Source organism: Macaca nemestrina, chromosome 5 (genome assembly GCF_043159975.1).
Source record: "Macaca nemestrina isolate mMacNem1 chromosome 5, mMacNem.hap1, whole genome shotgun sequence".
NCBI classification, from domain to species: Eukaryota; Metazoa; Chordata; class Mammalia; order Primates; family Cercopithecidae; genus Macaca; species Macaca nemestrina.
Window position 1 is genome coordinate 8,138,069 of NC_092129.1, and position 15,077 is coordinate 8,153,145.

At 36.8% G+C, this 15,077-nt stretch overlaps 1 protein-coding gene across 6 annotated transcripts in view; it reads right to left on the bottom strand.

The window, feature by feature from the left end:
* LOC105487524 (QKI, KH domain containing RNA binding) overlaps positions 1-15,077 on the bottom strand; it is a 166,685-nt gene that overhangs the window by 40,598 nt on the left and 111,010 nt on the right. For all 6 annotated transcript variants that reach the window (XR_011623272.1, XM_071096243.1, XM_071096242.1 and 3 more), the window contains exon 4: positions 4,699-4,842. Coding sequence is in view for 5 of the 6 variants with exons in the window: in XM_071096243.1 (XP_070952344.1) it covers positions 4,699-4,842 (144 nt within the window). In the remaining variant the exon portion in view is untranslated. The remainder of the gene's footprint in view (positions 1-4,698; positions 4,843-15,077) is intronic.

Below are 15,077 nucleotides of genomic sequence, written 5' to 3' on the forward strand. Positions count from 1 at the left end.
CAAGATTCAATCATTTATTTTTCAGTTTACTAGGTTATTGCTATGTGCTGGGCACTATGCTAAACACTAGAAATAAAAATGGTAAGCAAGACAAGAGATTATAGGTGACTGGGTAAATAGAAAATTTTAAAGATACTAACAATACCCAGTTGATCCTCAAACAACAAGGGAGGGTTAGGTTGTTAGGGACACAGACCGCATCAAAAATCCTTGTGTAACTTTCAGCTCTCCCCAAATGTAACTACTAATAGTCCACTGTTGTCTGGAAGCCTGACAGCTGATCAACATATATTTTGCATGTTTTGTATGTGTTATATACTGTATTCTTACAATAAAGTAAGCTACAGAAAAGAAAATGTTATTAAAGCGGGGTGTGGTTGCTCACACCTGTAATCCAAGCACTTTGGGAGCCAGAGGCAGGAGGATCACTTGAGCTCAGGAGTTTGAGACCAGCCTGGGCAACGTAGGGAGACCCTCTCTCTACAAAATAAAAAAAAAAAAAAAAATTAAATTTAAAAAGAAAATGTTAAGAAAATCATAAGGAAGAGAAAATACATTTACTATTTATAAAATGGATCACCATAATGTCTTTATCTTTGTAGCCTTCACACTGAAGAGGAGGAGGAGTTGTTAGTATTGCTGTCTCATCAGTGGTAGAGGCAGAAGAGGTCGGGAGGTGGAAGGGGAGGCAGGAGAGGCAGACACACTTGATGTAAGTTTACAGAAATACATAATAATTTCTGCCTTTTATCTTTTTCATATCTCTAAAAGCATTTCTATACAATACCAATCCTTTTTCCACCATTTACTTTAGTTTCAATGCCCATATCACCCATGTCGTAAAAGAATCCAAAGCAGTCTTATATAATCGGAACCCTTCTGCCAGACAGTCTAACGTCCACCTGTTTTCTGGTACTGTTTCCTCTATATCTTCCTCACTGTCTGGCACTGGTTAAGAAGCACTTATCTTCATCAAATCGTCTTCTGTTAATTCCTCTGGTGTGGCATCTATTAGCTCTTAAGATTTCTCCAAGATCCACATCTTAAAATCCTTCACCCACCACCTTTTCTGCCACATCCACTATCTCTTTCAGGACTTCCTTGACTGGCTCTGCACCAAATCCAGTGAAGTCATGCGCCAACACTGGACACAATTTTGCCCCCCCGCTAGGAATTTATTGTTTCAACCTTGACGTCTTTCATGGCTTTTTCTGTAATAATAATGACGTCTTCAACGATGTAATCCTTCCAGACATTCATGATGTTCTATATGGGTTCTCTTCCCTAGCAATCCTTTCCATAGAGTACGATATGTAAAGAGCCTCAAAGGTCCCTATGACCCCCTGACCTGGAAGCTGAATTAGAGATGTGTTTAGGGGCAAGTACACCACTTCGATGCCTTCACTGTTGAATTCATGAGGCTCTGGGTGGCCAGGGGAATTGCCCAAAATTCAAAAGAACTTTAAAAGGTAGCCCCTTACTGACAATAGTACGCTGACTTCAGGGACAAAGCATCGATCAAACCAAACTAGAAAAAGGGTTCTCATTGTCCAGGCCATCTTGCTGTACAACTGAAAGACTGGAAGCTGGTGTTTATCTTTTCAAGACTCAGGGATTAGCAGGTTTATAGATATGGGCAGTCCTGATCATAAACCTGATTTATATTTGCATAAAACAGTAGAGTTAGCCTATCCATGCCTTAAATGCTGGTGCTCACTTCTTTTCCTTACTAATAAATGTCCTTTATGGCATTTTCCCCTCCCAGAATAGGGTGCTTTCATCCGCATTAAAGACCTGTTCACACAGATGAACTTTCTCCTCAATGATTTTCTTAATGGCATCTGGGAACTCATCTGTTGCCTCTTGCTTAGCAGCTGTTTTTCCTGTTATCTTGACACTTTTTAAAGCCAAACCTTTTTCTTAAACTATCAAACCATCCTTTGCTGGTAATAAATTCTCCAGCTTTAGATCTTTCACTTTCCTCTTGCTTTAAGTTGTCATATACTGACTTCGTTTTTACTCAAATCATATTAGAGTTTATAGGTATGCCTTTCTCATAGTAATCCTGCACCCACATAAAAGCTGCAACTTCAACAGGTGATAAACAGATAATTTGCAAAAGGTGCAAGGTTTCTGTGGCATAGCTGCAGAGGTGGCTTCACCAATTTCCTTTACTTCTTTCCTTTCCCTGTACCCGACCCCCAATGATTTCACTTATCTTGAAATGGTGGTAACCACAACTGCAGAACCTCAATCTACATATGAAGCAATTCAACTTTTTCTCATAATGTCATGACTTATCTCTGTTTCTTGGAAGCACTTCCATCATCACCAGTGGAATTCCCATGGGTTCCCTGGTACTACTCAAGGTTTACAGTTCATACTAAACACGATTAAAAATACTCAAGAACTGTGAGAGATCACTTTTTACCGCAATAATGCAATTTACCAAAGACACGAAAAGCTCATTTGAGATGATGAGAGTCACAATGCATTTAAAGTGAATACTCGCAACACTTGAGCTCACCATAATAGTAACAGGAGGCAGCTATGAAATTACTGCAGTAGTGCACTATGTATTACAGTTAAGGTTTAATATACTGCATCTTGACATCTGATGACACTTCTCGACTGTGAATGGCACCATGTACAATAAGTGTTTTCAAGTATAATGTCTGATACATTTTAACTTATAATTTTTTTGCTATATTTTATGGTAGTAAATGAGAAAACAGGCTAGCATATACATACATTTTTTGCATTGTATCTAATTTTTCCAATTTTTTTCAACATTTCAGGCTACATGGTTCATCTGTGCATTTTTTCGAATTGTTGCAAATCTCCAAAAAATTTTCCAATAGATTTATTTTTGAAAAAAATCCACTTCAAAAAGTGGACCTGCACAGTTCAAATCTGTGTAGTATGTGCTATGATCAGGGCAAAAGTTTACTTTGGAAGAACATGTGTTGTGGGTGGTTAAGATTGGTCTTTTCAGTCAACTAGCCTACCATGGTATTCTCATAAAAAGAACTTAAATTAAGATAATTTGATAATACTACTGAATACACTGATACTACTGAATACTGAATACTACTACTGAATACACACATCAAACTATGAAGATTAATCCTACAAATACTTCTAGCAAAAAAAGCAAAAACAAATCAACCTCAAGATATGTATTCAAAGACAAACAATTTTTAAAACAAAAGGATCCTTAGGTCATTTACACTAACTCCCTGGTTTTGTAAGTGTGGTAATAGATACAGAGAGGTCAGAACTAACTTTCTGAAAAACACAGCTTCTAACTCAGTGCTCTTTCCCAGTTTAATACCTTTTCAGAACTAAAGTGGCTTACAGAATGATCAGAATAAATCTAATAGGTCAGTAAAAGTTTCAATACTACACACTGATCTATTTGCTATATTAGATGAACTCATTTGCTTAGTATAAAATGAGCTGAATATTATTGGATACACTTAGCAATAAAAGTCAATGTTAACTTTTTCTGATCATGACACTAATAGCCCAGTATACTTTCAAAAATCTCCTTTTCTGTACAGTTTTTCAATACCACACAATTAAGGAAAATGAGAAAGATTCCATGGTTTAATATTACACAAATATAGATTTTAGTTTATATTTAACCTGCTCATTTTTTAAAAATAAAATCTATCAACAGAATTTATACAAAACTTTTATTCCAAGGAATTAATTTCATCAAGTTAATGGGAAATGTTTATAATGGGAAAAGTTTACTTGTTGAATAAATGACTAGGGTAATAAAGAATAGGCTATCTGGGAAATAAAAAGCAGCAGGTACCTTAACAAAATGCCAATACTTTTTGTTGGACACAATACTAACAGTATTCCTAGTTTTTTCTTTTCGTTTTTGAGACACGGTCTCACTCTGTCACCCAGGCTGGAGTGCAGTGGCGCAATCTCAGCTCACTGCAACTTCTGCCTCCCAGGCTCGATTCTCATGCCTCAGCCTCCCAAGTAGCTGGGATTACAGGTGACTGCACATTCCCAACTAATTTTTTGTATTTTTAGTAGAGATGCAGTTTCACCATGTTGGCCAGGCTGGTCTTAAACTCCTGACCTCAGGTGATTCACCCACCTCAGCCTCCCAAAGTGTTGGGATTACAGGCATGAGTCACCGCGCCCAGCCCTAGCTTTTTCAATAGCAAATTAGGGTCCACATTTCCATATAGTTTTACTAATATAAGAAAAAAAAAAATTAATGGCCCAGAAAACCAGTAATTTATTTTTTCATTTCCCGTTAAAAACAAACAAACAAACAAACAAACAAAAAAACTCTAGGAGTAGTGCAATTATTATTGCTAAAAATATTAAAGGGTTAAGTAACAATAAGGAGCCAACCCAAGGAAGAGGGGCAGAGGGAAGAGATGGGGAAAGAGAAACCGGGAGGGAAGGAGAACTGAGAACACAAAAGCGTCTGGATAATTTCTTATGAGATGTCACCCTACCAAAATCCCTTTTAATGTCTATCTAAGGACCCCTAAATATGAACTTTACGTTTTTATTATCTTAGAAATATCAGTTAGGTGTTTTTAATTTTATGCTTAAATAAAATTTCTAACAACCAATAACCTATTCCTCATAAACATCACAATAACTTAAAATAAACTGACAAAAAAGGACAAGGCCCAAATCTAAGGTCTGGAAATTACTTACTGCAGGTACCAATAATTTCTTCACTTCTTCAACTGCTCTCTTCAATTTGATTTCTGCTCTGTTCTGAGCATCTTCCACAGTGATTAGTACATGTAAATCTTCATTTAGATGCTCCCAATTGGGCTTGCCTCTATTTTGCTCCTCCTAAAAAATTTACAGAGTACACAATTAAAATTTTTCTCTTTAAAGAGAGTACATCTTTCATAATACTAACCTGTTGTCAATTATTTAAGCTGTGTTTGCATTATTTTGCTATGACGGCATTACAAGTCTTGGAATTATTTTCCTGGGTCCTCAAAGCTTGGTTGAATGTGATACTACTGGGTCAAATGATAATTAATTCAACAAGTATTTGCTGAGCACGTACTTTCTACCAGGCACAGAACCAAATGCTACAAGATCAGCCCCAAGCATGCTCCTATGCACTAAGAAACATAGATCTGATACTGTCCTTACATTACCATGAAAAACACTTTGAGAAACATATTATTTCTGCATTTTACTTATGAGTAAACAGAAGGTCATCAAGGTTAGGGGGGTTACTTCTCAATGTCACACAGCTAACAGGCTGTCAATTTAGGAGCTGAATCAAAGTTTTCATTCTCCAATTCAGTGATCTTTCCACTTCATTACAACTGTTTTTAATGATATTGGTTGTCTTCAGCATTAGAAAAGGTATTTTGCGTATAGATGTTATTGTGTAAGATGACTGCCATTTGTTTTAAGTACTTCATATGGTAATTATGAAAATAGTTTTATCTACATTCCCATCAGACCATACTTTAAAATTAACTGTAAGGCTACTCTTTAATTAAATCGAGTCATAAACACTAGTTTCATAGAGAATATCTGTATTTCATTTCCTTAATGTCTTCTAGTAAGAAATATCCCCATGTTGAAAACCTGGTCAAGCTACAGGGAGGTTAAATAGAGTTGGTCATAATTTCAGAATCGCTGTTTTAAGAGAAAGTGTTTTTATTTTTATTTTTTTATTTTTATTTTTATTTATTTATTTTTTTTTTTGAGACGGAGTCTCACGCTGTTGCCCAGGCTGGAGTGCAGTGGTGCGATCTCGGCTCACTGCAAGCTCCGCCTCCCGGGTTCCCGCCATTCTCCTGCCTCAGCCTCCTGAGTAGCTGGGACTACAGGCGCCCGCCACCGCGCCCGGCTAATTTTTTTTTGTATTTTTAGTAGAGACGGGGTTTCACTGTGGTCTCGATCTCCTGACCTTGTGATCCGCCCGCCTCGGCCTCCCAAAGTGCTGGGATTACAGGCTTGAGCCACCGCGCCCGGCCGAGAAAGTGTTTTTAAATAAAATAAGAATATAAGTAGTATATAAATGGCATATATAAATGCACCTGGCAAAGAGCAAGGTACCAGGCAAACAATAAATATCTGCTGTTGTTGGACCTTTATTTTAGAAGTTACCATTTACCTAATTGCTAGATTCCAATAAAAGAAAATAAAGCAGGCATAATAAAACTGCTTTCTGCAACAATTCACATAGATTTTAACAGTAAATGCTTCTGCTTTATTTTTAATTAATACATCTTTAGGATGAAAATGTATCCACATATTTTAAGGGAATACAGGAAAAAAAAAAAAAAATCAGACACAATCCTATGCTGGGCCGTCTATGTATTTCCAAAGAGTGAACTCTGAGTCAGCACAGTATTTTACAGGGGTACCATCCGTCCAACACTATGTGAACTACCAGCTCAGAATATCTGACTGTTTCAGGCCGGGCGCGGTGGCTCAAGCCTGTAATCCCAGCACTTTGGGAGGCCGAGACGGGCGGATCACGAGGTCAGGAGATCGAGACCATCCTGGCGAACACGGTGAAACCCCGTCTCTACTAAAAAATACAAAAAACTAGCCGGGCGAGGCGGCGGGCGCCTGTAGTCCCAGCTACTCGGGAGGCTGAGGCAGGAGAATGGCGTAAACCCGGGGGGCGGAGCTTGCAGTGAGCTGAGATCCGGCCACTGCACTCCAGCCGGGGCGACAGAGCCAGACTCCGTCTCAAAAAAAAAAAAAAAAAAAAAAAAAGAATATCTGACTGTTTCAACTTAAGGTCACATTACATTCTTTTTGATGATGTCATATCTTTACAAAGCTAGGTTTTAGCGGTTGCTGTAATAAAAATCAAGTCCAAACAAAAATCCATGTGGAATAAGAAAAGAGGGTGGCAGTATAAAAATCTGATTCCAAAGTTTGAGAATTTAAACAGCACTCAAGAAAATACAAATGCTATTAGTAAAAATGTGGTTATTTACAAATAAAATGTATAGTGTGTTTCAACTCACTATTTAATATAAATACTAATTGTTTGTAAATATTTAATAAACATAATTCTGAAATATTTATTTTTGACTAGGGTACACCATGCAAACTAACGGGGAAACCAAGGAGTCAATGAATCAAGAAATTGGAAACCTTGGGGTAATGTGCATTAATATCTCTACTGTGGCAAGAAAAATTAGTTTTGTTATCCAGATTTCAATTGTTATGTTCAAGAATGCTAACTATTTTCTCACCAAAATTCGTATTTCTATTTATTTATTTATTTCATTATTATGATTTTTTTTTTTTTTTTGGAGAGAGACCTACAAAAGCTACTAGTCTGGCATTATTTGGTGGGCCTAGAAGTGCACCTATCTGCCTAAATGCATATGTATGAGGGACTCCTGCTTCCAGGCAAGATACAGTAACAGGAACCAGATTCACCTTCCTGCTGAAACAACCAAAAAACTGGCAAAACACATAAACAAATTTCAAGCCACTGGACATCAGACAACTAAGGACAAATGATGCAAAGAGTTGGGAAAAACTGAGGTAAGTCTACGACTGCCCCCACTCACTGGCTTGAGAATCTCCAGACAACTCCATGAGGAGACTAAACAAGAGGGGGAAACCGAGGCAGCCAGAGCTCACAGGGTCCTGGAAGAGCTGCCACTCAAATATTCAGCTGAACACTGATCATTGCATACTCAAGAGGAAATTCCAGAGGCCAGGGAAGGAACCACCCAAAAGGATTCCAGGTCAAAGTGCCTGGCTCTAGAAAAGAACAAGACTGAAAGACTTCAATGATTCCCCGGGGGGAAGGCACGCAGAAAGGTCTTGCCTCAGTGGTAGGAAGTAACTAAACCTAATCTGAGCATTGTTCCAGTACAACTAAATACATTTTAAAATTAAGACCAAATGCCTCAAATTATTTCCAACTAACTTAAATGTGTCCCAGGACAAAGCTCAAAGATATTTATACGAATATAAAAATATCCATCCAACAACGTAAAAGTCTGGCATACAATTAGAAATTAACAGGCATGCAAAGCAGCAAGAAAAATGCAATACATAATGAGACCGTCCCCCCCACCAATCAAGCCACTCAAACCAATCTAGAAGTGATACAGATGTTATTACAAAGACATTAAAAGCTCTATGTGTGTGTCAAACACTGATGCATATAAACACTAATACAATGAAAATGGAGGAACATTTATAATAAAATATATTTGAGAAAAACTTAAGAATAAAAACTAAAATTGTGACTTGCCACAGAAACCGTTATACATGGAGAAAAGCCAGAGAATTTAAAAGGAATAATTATTTTCATGATAGAAACAAAGTTGCAGTATTTGCCATTTTGCTTTATTGCAGGAATACATTTTTAAGGTGTAAAACACCTTGGCCAATGCATACTCTTATTAACTCAACAACTTAAATGATAATTAAAAATATAAAAACAGGAGAAAGCTACATCTACCCTGTTGGCTTCAAACTAAACATTTTTGCTTACACTTTTAAAAACAATTGAAAGAGCAAAAACTTTCAAAGATGGAGAAATTAATGGGAATTGTGTACTTCCACTCCCACCAAAAATTTTTCTACAACACTGTAGAGTTTAATATGTACAAACTCGGCCAGGCACGGTGGCTCATGCCTGTAATCCCGGCACTTTGCGGGGCTGAGGCAGGAGGACTGCTTGAGCCCAGGAGTTCAAGGCCAGCCTGGGAAACACACTGAGACCCTGTGTCTATTATAAATAAATAAGATGTCCAAATTCATAAGAAATAAGAAAATGGGAAAGGAAACCATTTAAAAATTAAGAATCTAGAAAGCAGATGGTTAACTTAAAATTTAGCAGACTTTAGTTAAGAAACTTATTTCCTTGCAATCCCCCAATCCCCCCCAAAAATATGGAGGAAATGGGCAGCAGTGAAAATCGGGGTGAGGGTGGGGCTGAGATTGCAGGACTAGATGAACTCTCATTGAAACAGCAGCTCAATCCCCATATCCCCTATCCACAAATGGCTAGCTATCAAGCACCCCCCAATTCCCAGCAACAGACCAGAAACTGATTCCAAAAGGAAGTAAAACACTTGCTGAAACTGCATTAGAAGAACAGTTGACAGGGTAACTTCCATACTGATGGCTGGGCTGGCCGGCCATCTCCCCTGCTCCACATGCAGAGCAAGGGAACCCAGGCCCACATCTTGGGGACAGGATACTTGAACAACTGACCCTGGCTTCAGAGAGTTAAGAAAAAACACTACAATGCTGAAACAAGTAAAGAATGCTCTATTTAAAAATTCTGAATACAAATAGAAACTCCTGTAACTAAAAATATGAGAAAAGATGAAACACTTGATAGAAAGTTGGAAGACAAACTGAGGAACTCTCCCTCTAAGTAGCAAAAGACACAGAGAAAAAAAAATGGTGCAGAACTGTGTAATAGTAGAAGACTAGTCCAAGAGGTTCAGAAACTGAAATGACAGATGTCCAACTACCAATATAAAGAAAAAGAAAGCAGAGGGAGAAAAATCATCAATGTTACACATTTTACGCAAAACTGAGGGATCTGAGCTTCCAGACCAAAAAGACCCCGAGTTTTCACCACAAGGAATAAATGAAGTGGACACTTCAAAATCAAACAATGTAGCAACTGAAAGTAAACACTAAAAGCACCTCTTTTAGTGTTTTGGAGGGTGTGAGGTGTGAAGAGAGAGACTGACCAACCCCTGTTTTCCAAATCAGGCCTCAGAAAATCTTTCATGCATGCAAGTGTCACACAAAAAAAGGCTTTGAGGTCATGCTACCCAGAAGCCACATTTATTCTACTGTAGTCCATTCCAGCTCAAGAAGAGTTAAAGTAAATTCCTTCAGTGAATTTGGAGCTTAGTAATTATTTAATACAAACACTATTTCTCCCTGTGATTTCATTCTGTTTCTTAAGCAGATTATAAAGGCAATCTGGAATTGGCAAATTTTATAGAGAAATCAATAAAACACACCCCAAAAGGTCCTCTTTTAGTCATAAAGTAAGTATAGATACAATTATAGGATGGTTACTTGTGAACTCAAAATATCCATAGTAACAATCCACTCGCAAAACCCATTTTCTCACTTTAATAAATAAATCAGGACACAGAAAAGGTTGAAATAAGCAGACAGGAGGGATGACGATATGGACGCACACCAAAAATGCTGTATTTATCAGTAACTGTGGTCTATGAGGCATTCGTTTCTTTTTACAATTATGTTTCAAATCATCTTTCAGGGGTTAACAGCTGAGATACTGATGTGGAAAAAAATAGCTCATGACTACCATAATGTCTGTTTTACAGTAACTAAAAAGCAGTATCATTTCATAATATATGTGACACTAAATCTTCAGCAATATAGAAGAACACAGTTTTGCATCAATATAATCCCAAATTTACATTTTCCAGCACAGTACTGTCCCCTGATTTCTGAACCTCCAATTCAACTGCCAACTAGAAATGTGTACTTCAATCTCTAAAGCAGCCTGAACTCCACATGTCCAAACTGGGGTTCATACCTCCCTGCTTCAAATCTGTCCACAATTATGTCTTAGCTATTACTCATCCTGAATGAATTTTCTGAATCAGCGTGGATTTTTAGAACTTGCGGCTTTATAGGAAATCTCTGAAACATAGTCATGGCTTACTTGTGCTTTGACAGAGACTGGCTGCTGCACATGCACCCATTCATGTCTATCCACACTAACTTGAAGTGCTGTGTTCATTCACTTCCCATGACAGGCTCAGATTTGCTCCATGCTGTATACTGGCCATTCCCCAAACATGGATTTTGATACCCATAAGTTTATGGAAGCTATCACCTACATCTACAATGCCTCCTTTCCCCTTCTTTAATACTTTTCTTTTTTTTTTCTGTATCATATAGTAACTTAGTTATCTGTGCATTGTCTTTTTCTAGCTATTAGAAAGTCTGCTCCAAGTTGAATATCAGAATCGTCTCATTGATTTTCATACTCTTGACAGTAGGTACACATTCATTTTACACATATCTGGCTCTAAACAAGTATTTACCGAATTGAATAACTGAACTTTTATGACTGAAGAGCATCATTAAAATCAAATATCAAACTGTGCATGAATATGCTGCAGCTTTCCCATAGTGCTCTGCTGTACTCATGATTATTGTGTCTGTTTAGATAATCCTTCATATATTCGCCCTTGCTCATGTATCTTGGTTTCTGGGACTGCTTCTTTCTTTCTCCTTGGTGACCAGTTGTACATGACAATTTTTACTCCATTTCTTGTTCTCTTACTTCTAGTCAATTCTCCCAGATTTTCTACAATAACGCTTACGAGGTCCGGTTTTCACACCCCATCAAAGACTGCTTTTCTTTTACTCTAAAACCTCAGTGCTACATTGTTTTGACGTATCAGAAGAACAGGAAACAAGATGGGTCAAAAGTATTTTTAAAACTGCAAGACTCAAGTTCTATCTCAATATAACAGCAAAGTGACAGCAAAGGCAAATTACATACAAATACTATATGTATAAATATGTTCAGAGCTCAAAACCACTAATCTTCCATCTTTTAAGGTAGGGTGCAATAACAAGAGAGGTTCCAAGGAAATGGAAAATAGCTTTATTTATACAGCAAATTAAAATTTAGTAGCATATTAAGCAACTTTATAATTCATTCACACTTGATGGCAGAGCAGATAGTCACAATTATTAATGATTCTTTATTATGGTCTATATTCTTGACAAGTATACTATGGTGAGATAAATTAGCCTAAGGTGATGATAAACAAACTTAAAAATGAAAATGATGATGGCAATTAAGCTTTTATCAAACACTTACTGCTTGCCAAGGACAATGCTAAGCAATATAAATACATCACCTCATTCAATCCTCGTAAGTTACATGAACATGGGACTATCAGTCTTACCAACATTTCACATGATTTAGTCAAGTCAGGCAGTAAGTGTTGTACCACCAAGCTACCACACCTAGCTAGAGTAACTTTAGAGCATGCACCCTCAACAACTAATTCCTAGCACAACATATCACCTACATGAGAAATTGTCCTAAAACAGCATCATAAAATAGTGAAAAATCAGAAACAGAACACAGAATAGTGGAATCTCTAGAATTTTTTACTTTACCTTTTTACTTTTAAATATTTTTGTGTAGAATTCTAAGCACATTTTGTCCTCACAGAATTCTAGAGCTGGTGGGGACTTTGAAGGCAGATAAAGGGGTAGATGAGATTATTTAGTAGATTTGGTTTTGTCTTTCTGTATTCGTCCTATCTCCTAACTTCATGCCAAGTATTCTTTCTCCATAAATGAATTTCTGAGTAAGTCACATCCAGAATAATGTCAAGAACTGGGAGAAACATCTGCTATAACAGATCTCTTTGCACCTACAAAAATGTTTTCTCCCTAAATGAGAGATTCACCTATCAAATTACAATGATACATACATACAAAAAGGATAAATCTGTAGCTATTTCACTTACATAAAATTCCTCTAGTCTTTAAAGTTTTAAATAGGTGAGGTTGTTAAAACTAATATACAATGCATATTTCCAACATTATTACTAAGTTAGGACTAATTAACCCCATTGTTTATAACTAAATTTTACTACTTTTCAATAAAATAGCTTCCATTTCATTTTTGAAGCCACTGTATACAGTGATGTAAAACTACGAAGTAAAAAAAAATCTCAATATTTGAGAAACCACTTTTGTTTTGGATTTTTGAAAAACTTTATGAGTCACTGCTCTATGAAGTTTAAAAGTATGCTCTAATTACAGTATCTGTTTGAACAACGGGATTCTATAACATGAAGGATTAGAGCATACTGACTGTCCCACCCCTGCTGACAAACTCTTTTAGTTATGCATTTGTAGTCAAGCAAATGAGCATAAGACTGCTGCTCCTACTGTGCTCTTGTGAAAGTTCACACGCCAAAACTTCTCCAAACAGAATTCAAAAGTGTTACATACTGACGCAAACCAAGGTTCCAATAACATGCTTGTTGTGAATATATACATTTTAAGACAAATATTAAAGCTTAGACATATTACCATGTCCAGTTGTACATATAATCTTAGATTAGTTGAAGAAATGTTCATTGAGAAACTGGGCATAAAGTAGATTTCACACAATTTAATTCCTCACTGACTCAGTTACAAAAGTAGACCTCAAAAAACTTTTAAAAACTTGAACATGAGTCCAACAAAACCTACATTTTCAAAGCAAATTATTTTTTAATAAAATATGAAAATTAGGATAATTTTATATTCAGTCCGTTGAAATCATCATCTAGGAAAGTCATTCAGCAGGCATTCAACAAATACTTATTAAATGAAGCACAAAGGAACAAGTTGCTAAATTCAAGTAACCTTTATTGTGTTAAGCCAAATAATTTCCAAGTTAAAAACAACAGGACTGTAACATCTATCTCCTACAGACACAGTACTTATTGACTGCCAGGTCTGTTTTCCAATTTTCATACATTAATTCTTCTAATTTAATTGTTAATTACTTTATGTCTAAACTAAATTTATGTAACCCCAGTACTAGCCAAATAATACTATTCTGGCCCCACGATGACCAAAATGAGCGAGATTTCTCTGATATGAGCTAGTTTTAGCATGCCGAAACTGGACAAGATCAGTTGAAAAGTTGAGTATGATCTTGATGAAACACAGTTAAGGCTGAGAAGAGTGAATTAAATATATACAAAAAGTTTCCCATAAAAAGACAAAAATCATCAAGTGATTTGTTATTTCCCAACAACTTTAAAGCTGACTAATATTTAACAAAAATAGTGATGATAGAAATAAATGATTGTTGGGAAATCCTTTTATAATAGAAACTTTGGGCTGAGTTCCTGTTGCTAACAAGCACCCATATAAAATTAGTTACTGACCATCAAAGCACAAAATATTTCCTCACAGCATTAAAATAATCCTTTCACTAATTCATATGTGAGATTTTGTATACTAGGTCTTATTCTCACTATCATCTAGGGACACAAGGTAATCAAAAGGCACAGAAAAATGAAATAACTTTTAGAATGTGATGTTTTAAAATACTCAACTGAATATTTACTGGTAGTATACCAGGGGAAAAATACATAAATAAAAGACTAACATTTCTACCTATACTCATTTTCCTCCCTAAATCATCAAAATCCCAGTTTCAATAATCATCTTTCAATCAAATTTACCCCTTCCAGGTTCTCCCAGACAGGATGTTCCCTGAATACTCCCATTCTATTATTTTTTCTTTTAACATAATCAGTATGGTATGTATGATTCCTAAAAAGTTTCAAGAAGTCTGGAATCAGACTCCTCTCCACATCCTTTAGCACAGACTTTTTAATAAGTGCTCCCCAGAGCACAGCATGAGATACAAAAATAAAGTCAGTGCAGTCAATATCAACCAAAACAAAAACATATAGGGCTTTACACTCAGCACTTGATATTCATAAAATAACTAATCCTTTCAACAATCTTAGAGGTAGGCATTATTATAATCACCTATTTCTCATTTAAAAATGAGATAAACTAATGGGCAGAAACCTAATGCAATGTACTCAGTTAAACTGACTTCAGATGACACTGTCTGCCTTTGAAGACCTGACAACTACCTATTAAGAAGAAAGGCTAAATACAATACTTAAAAGCCAACATAATGAAGATTATAACTATTTCATTGAAAATGATAAAAAGAAACAAGATGGCCAGGCGCGGTGGCTCACGTCTGTAATCCCAGCACTTTCGGTGGCTGAGGCGGGGGGATCACGAGGTCAGGAGTTTGAGACCAGCCTGGCCAACATGGCAAAACCCCATTTCTATCAAAAATACAAAAATTAGCCAGGCGTGGTGGCAGGCGCCTGTAATTCCAGCTACTCGGGAGGCTGAGGCAGGAGAACTGCTTGAATTCGGGAGGCAGAGGCTGCAGTGAGCTGTGCTACTGCACTCCAGCCTGGGCGACAAGAGCAAGACTCCGTCAAGAAAGAAAGGAAGGGAAAGGAAGGGAAAGGAGAGGGAAGGAGGGAAAGGAGAGAGAGAGAGAAAGAGGG